General features: G+C 38.0%; 1 protein-coding gene across 1 annotated transcript; it reads left to right on the top strand.

Annotated features, from left to right (window-relative positions):
• The first annotated feature begins 235 nt into the window (after positions 1–235).
• Positions 236–4984, top strand: LOC128133588 (uncharacterized). Its single transcript, XM_052771087.1, has 7 exons — positions 236–722; positions 1089–1682; positions 1840–2162; positions 2429–2657; positions 3243–3616; positions 3800–4430; positions 4533–4984. The coding sequence occupies exons 1-7, from the start codon at positions 236–238 to the stop codon at positions 4982–4984; spliced, it is 3090 nt and encodes a 1029-aa protein (XP_052627047.1).
• Positions 4985–5785: the final 801 nt, after the last annotated feature.

Below are 5785 nucleotides of genomic sequence, written 5' to 3'. Positions count from 1 at the left end.
GGCTGAATCAGTGTGTGGCTGAATCCTGTTTGCTGTCAAAGTGTGCGGCTGAAACGTATTTGTTGTTAATATTATTCTGTTGTTGGGTGTACGGTTGAAGTCAAGTATGGAATCTCAAAGCATGATTTCTCATCAAGATTTGGATGCAATTATGGGAACCACTACTCATATTCCCAAATTACTATCAGCTGACGGATTTCCTGAATGAAAGTATCGAATTGAAAAATACATCAAAATGAAAGATTTCAAAATTTGGAGAAGTATTTTAAGAGAACCAATTCGGATTACATCCACTTTAGATGATGGCACAGTAATTGACAAACAGATTGAAAACTACACTAATGATGACTTTGAAAGAGTTGAAGAACAAGAAAAGGCACTCGCTACACTCACCATGGCATTGTCTCCTGAGATAGCACAAGGGTTTCGTGAATACACGTCAGCAAAAGCATTGTGGGAAGCGCTCATTGAAGTCTACGAAGGAAATGAAGACATGAAGCAAAGCCGAAAAGACATGCTCCGACAAAAATTCAACATGTTCAATTACGTATTGGGAGAATCACTGGAAAATCAACTGCAAAGATTTATCACACTAACTACTGAAATGAGCTCCGCAGGTGTAATGGTTACTAGGTTTGAAATTAACAAGAAGCTACTAAATTCTCTTCCAAAATCATGGGACATGAATGTCTCAGTTATTAAAAAGACAAAAGATCTGAACCGTTTGAGTTTATCTAAAATAATGGCAATCATCAAAGCTTGCAATCTTGATGATAAACAAAGAGAAATCAACCATGTTAACTTGTACTCCACAACTAATCTTGGAATTCAAAACAACAACACCACTTTTTCAAGCTTTACCACTCATCCAAATTCTCAAGTTCATATTCCCCAAGTTCAAACTTATGCAGTTCATCAAACCACAACATTCAACATATCTCCAATGCAACAAACTCAAGTCCCTAAATCTCAAAACATGTCTCCAGTCAGTTCGAGTGTTGTTTCTTCCACAAGTGTCTGAGTTCAATCTCATGGAATTGGTTCCCAAAGTTCATCTGTAAGTGATAAAGAAGAAAATTTGGCTCTAGCTACTGGATTAGTAAATTGTTACAATGCCTTCGTTGCCGGAGAGCTCTCTCCACAACTTTCATTCACTAATCTCGACCAAATTCACCCTGAAGATGTGGAAGAGATGGATATTACTTGGGAAATGGCAATGGTAGTATTCAGGGCTAAACAATTCTCAAAGAAGACTGGAAAGAATAATTGGAGTGTAAATTCTGACAAGAAGATGGGATTTATTAAAGGAAAGTTACGGTGTTACAACTGTCATGAACCAGGTCACTTTGCAAGGGAATGCCCAAAACCCGATCGACGAGAGAACTCTGAAAGAACGATGGTGCCAGTAACTTATGTTCACAGCAACAACAAACGATTATCTTCAACAAATCAGTCTGCAAACATGGAAATGGTGGCCCAATCGTTTAACTGGGAAGATCAAGTTGAGGCTCTAAACATTAGAGGACCTGAAAATGCAAATCTTGCTCAAGTCAAAGAAGAAGATGAAGAAATGAAAGAAGATCCAGAAGAGGACATGATGAATCTGCAATTTGCATTCATGGTGCAGACCACTCCTGAACCGGTCAAATCTGAGGTTAGTGAATTCGGTTGCTCTCCGTCCTGTATCAAAATTGTTATGTTTTGAAGAGATCAAATTGAGATAATCAAAAGAGAGAACGAGGACTTGAAATATGAGGGATATACTCTTAGAAAAAAATCAAAAGCCCTTAAAAACTCAATTAGAAAATAAAACAAAAGATTTTAAAAAATTGCAAGAAGTTTACAACAACAAATGTGAGAATTATGATCATCTCAAAACAAAATTTGCTGATGTAACTGCGGAATTTGACACATTAAAAAACTGTTTTGAAAAAGCTGAATTTAATTTCAATAAATACGATGGGTCAAGTGAAAAGATTGCAAAATTAATTGAAGGACAATCACATTTGAGAGATATCACTCATGGAAATAAAATAAAAGTTGGATTAGGATTTGAGAGTGTCCCTCCTCCCTTTAATCATAATTATACTGCTATTCCTCTGTCTCAAGATGAAATTGACAGAGAACCTAGTATGGTTTACGGAAAGTCAGCTTCTAAGCAGGCAATACAGTCTAATAATGAGAGTTTGAATACTAACGTTTCTACTTTAAGTGCATATATATATATATATATATATATATATATATATATATATATATATATATATATATATATATATATATATATATATCAATTGTTCAGGGGGAGCATGAGGCTGAAACTTTTGAGTCAAATAATAATGTGTCTAAGTCTGGTGTTAATTCTTGTGATGAGTATTTGTCAAAAAAAAATGCTAATGTTTTTGTGTTTGGAGGTATTTTATTTCAGTCTGATAATTCTGTGAATGATGATGTTGTTTCTATTCACATTGATAAATCTGATTTGAATGTTTCTACACCCTCCACATTTGCATCAAAATTGTACGCTGGAACTTGCAAATGTGGAAGTGTTAATAATGAAAATAAGAATAATAAATCTGTCAACAGCAGTGCCAAAACCATTGATAATAAACAAATTTGTTTTATATGTGGCACTGCTGGACACATTGCAAGAAATTGTATGAACCGGATGTTTGTTTCTCATACAACAAAAAGAGGAGAGAACGAATTTCAGGGACGATCTTTAACTAGAAAAACCCCCCAAAACTCGTTCTCGGAATGGTGACTTGAAAAGGAAAAAAGCTTAAAAGAATAAACATGTTTTTCGTAAAAACAACTGGAGTTTGCTAAAATCAACTCAGAATAAGCCTAAGTTGAATTTGCCAAAGAGCAGGATTGGATCTTCAAACTCTTCAAGTAGAAAATCCACTGGCTCAAAAGAATCCAGAAAAATTTCAAAACCTAATTTTCAGTGGATACCTAAATCTCTTTTAAAAACAACTTTAGATCAGTCACCATTCACCTCTAAATCAAAAGAAAAGAAAGAATCTAATGAAAATTTTGCGAAAGGAGTCGGTCAACCCAGGATTAGGATGACCTGAGCTCCCAAAACTAAATGATTCCACTCATCGTGCAGGGACAGTTGCGGAGGAATGTCGCCAGACCTTGATATGTCGACATCGACTGCTCCCGGTACATGACTGGAGACATAACCCAACTTCATGACATTCAAACATTTAATGGAGGATATGTTTCTTTTGCAGACGGAGAGGGCGGAAAAATTACTCAAAGAGGAACTATTTCTAATGGAGTGTTGAATTTTGAGAATGTTAACTTTGCTCCGGAACTGAAGCACAACTTGCTGAGTGTATCCCAGATATGCGACAAGGGCTACTCTACTCATTTCACAGATAAGGAATGTCTGATCTTAAAGCCTGGCATTGTTATCCCTGAAGATTGGATTCTTGTGAGATCTAAGCGAGATGGAAATGCCTACATTATAGACATGAATAGCAATTTTCCTGACGATGTCACCTGTGTATTCTCCAAGGCTTCTGAACAAAATGTGATGCTGTGGCATCGTCGTCTAGCTCATGCGAATGCAAAGAACTTGAATCGGCTTGCGAAAAACGAACTGGTCCGAGGGTTACCTATCAAAGATTTCATAACTTTTGAAAAATGTGTTTCCTGCGCTTAGGGAAAACACCATCGGAAACCCTACTTTCCAAAGCAGATAAATTCCATAAGTCAAGTGCTCGAGTTGTTACAAATGGATTTATTTGGTCCTATTAATGTTCTCAGCATCAATCGCAACTCATAGTGCCTCGTTGTGATAGATGATTACCCTCGTTTCACTTGGGTTTTCTTCTTATCCAACAAAGTTGGGATCCCTGACCTCATCAAAAGATTCATTGTGATGATCGAAAATCAGACCAACAATCGAGTGAAAGCGCTGCGTACTGATAATGGAATAAAGTTCAAGAATGTTGTTCTTGATCATTTTTGCGCTGAGAAAGGGATTGTGCGTCAGTTCAATTCAGCTCGAACACCTCAACAAAATGGGGTTGCTGAACATCGAAATCGAACTCTAAAAGACGCCGCAAGGACGATGCTCTGTGATTCCAAGCTTCCTGTGTTCTTCTGGGCAGAGGCAATTAACATTGTTTGTTATGTTCAGAATCGTGTTCTAATCAACAAATCCAGAATGAAGACATCGTATGAAATTCTATTTGGACACAAGCCATCCGTCAGCCATTTTCGAGTATTTGGCTGTCCTTGTACTCTTCTTCACTTGGAATCCAACCCCAAATTCAATGCGAAAGCCGACGACTGTTACTTTGTTGGATATGTTGCTCGAACTGCTTACGGGGTTTACAACAAGAAGACAAAACAAATTGTAGAATCTTTTGGTGTTCGTTGGCTCGAAGAAAATGAGACAGATGCTCGAGTAGGTCCTGATTGGCTATTTGACTACACATCTCTTTTCAAACCATTCAATGTGTCATCTGATAATCAAGAAGGATCTACATTAAATTCGAAGAGCAATATTTAAGATGAAGAAGACAAAGTCGTCTACCGACGACCACTGATTTCTTCTAATCCTCAATTGGTGCCCTCTATTCACACTGAATCTTCTGAGTCTTCTCCTTATCTTGATGTTGTTGCTACTCCTCTAACTCCGGTGGAAAGAGAGTTCTTGAACCACGAGACTTCCGCTGTAACTTCAAATCTAAGGGAACTTCTCTTTCCAGAAAGTATCGCTAAAGAGTTTGTAGCAGATTCTCCAAACGAACTTTGTTCATCTTCTGTGAATCTCTCAGCAAAAGATGGAGCGGTTAACATCCATACTCTTCCAGTCTCTGTCAATGATATCAGCTACGAGATCCCTGCACGCATTCAACTCGATCATCCAATTGAGAAGGTCATTGGCCAGTTGGGTGACGGCGTTCAAACGGGAAGTCAAAGTGGGAATGTTAACACGTGTCTCTACTCTTGCTTTATGTGACAACCCGATATTTCAACTCTATGTAATGACCTAAAAAGTCAATTATTGTAACCACTTTTGTGATAATGAAATTAACTTCGAAAATAAACTGTCCAAAAAGTTTCTATTTAATTAGCTACTATGATAGATGTCAATAAACCGTGATCGTACGTAAAAAGAACGCCCAAATCCGACTTCGTATATTGAAGTTATGATTTTTCCAAGTTCGGCTTAGCAGCAGACAGCTAAAAACTCGAATCGGAGATCGAGCGAATTTTGGCCGGAATGACCTAAACGAGAATCGAAGGTCTCGACAATGGTAATTCAGCGGTAAAAAGTCTAGCAAAAACCGACGTCAGATAAAGAAGTTATGAATTTCTAAAGAAATTCCTTAAACACGACCTTTTAAAAATAAATAATAAAAACAATTTCAAAATTTGCCGACGGAATCTACATGAAAGTTGTAGAGCGTAGTCTCACCTACGCGTGGGTATAAAGACCATCGAAAACGGAATTCGTATGAAGAAGATATGAATTTTAGAAGTTTATTAATTAAATTAAATATAAATTTAATTATAAATCTTTGGTATTATCCGAAGGGAGTCATCAGATAGGGCCGAGTTACGCCCCGCGTAAGCTCGTACGCCCCGCGTACTCAAGGCATAGGCCTCGGATCGTCCACGTCTCGGCCTATGCGAAGCTAGCCCCTGTCCCATCTGAAGTCCGAGGCAGTCGAGGATTCGGTCATGCGTGACGTACGCGTACGCCCCGCGTACCGAGGCGGTTCCCAGCCCCTATCAAGGGATGCAAGGGTTCCGAAGA

The sequence above is a fragment of the Lactuca sativa genome, chromosome 4, assembly GCF_002870075.4.
Source record: "Lactuca sativa cultivar Salinas chromosome 4, Lsat_Salinas_v11, whole genome shotgun sequence".
Classification (NCBI taxonomy): Eukaryota; Viridiplantae; Streptophyta; class Magnoliopsida; order Asterales; family Asteraceae; genus Lactuca; species Lactuca sativa.
Note: the sequence above shows the minus strand (reverse complement) of the source record. Positions and strands in the feature narration are given on the sequence as shown.

Excerpts from the sequence above, each read along its gene's own strand:
- LOC128133588 (XM_052771087.1), top strand. The coding sequence starts at position 236 with ATGAAAGATTTCAAAATTTGGAGAAGTATTTTAAGAGAACCAATTCGG. Across the intron at positions 2,163-2,428 it reads GAAAGTCAGCTTCTAAGCAG|TCTGATAATTCTGTGAATGA; the intron begins GCAATACAGTCT and ends ATTTTATTTCAG. Across the intron at positions 4,431-4,532 it reads TGAGACAGATGCTCGAGTAG|ATGAAGAAGACAAAGTCGTC; the intron begins GTCCTGATTGGC and ends GCAATATTTAAG.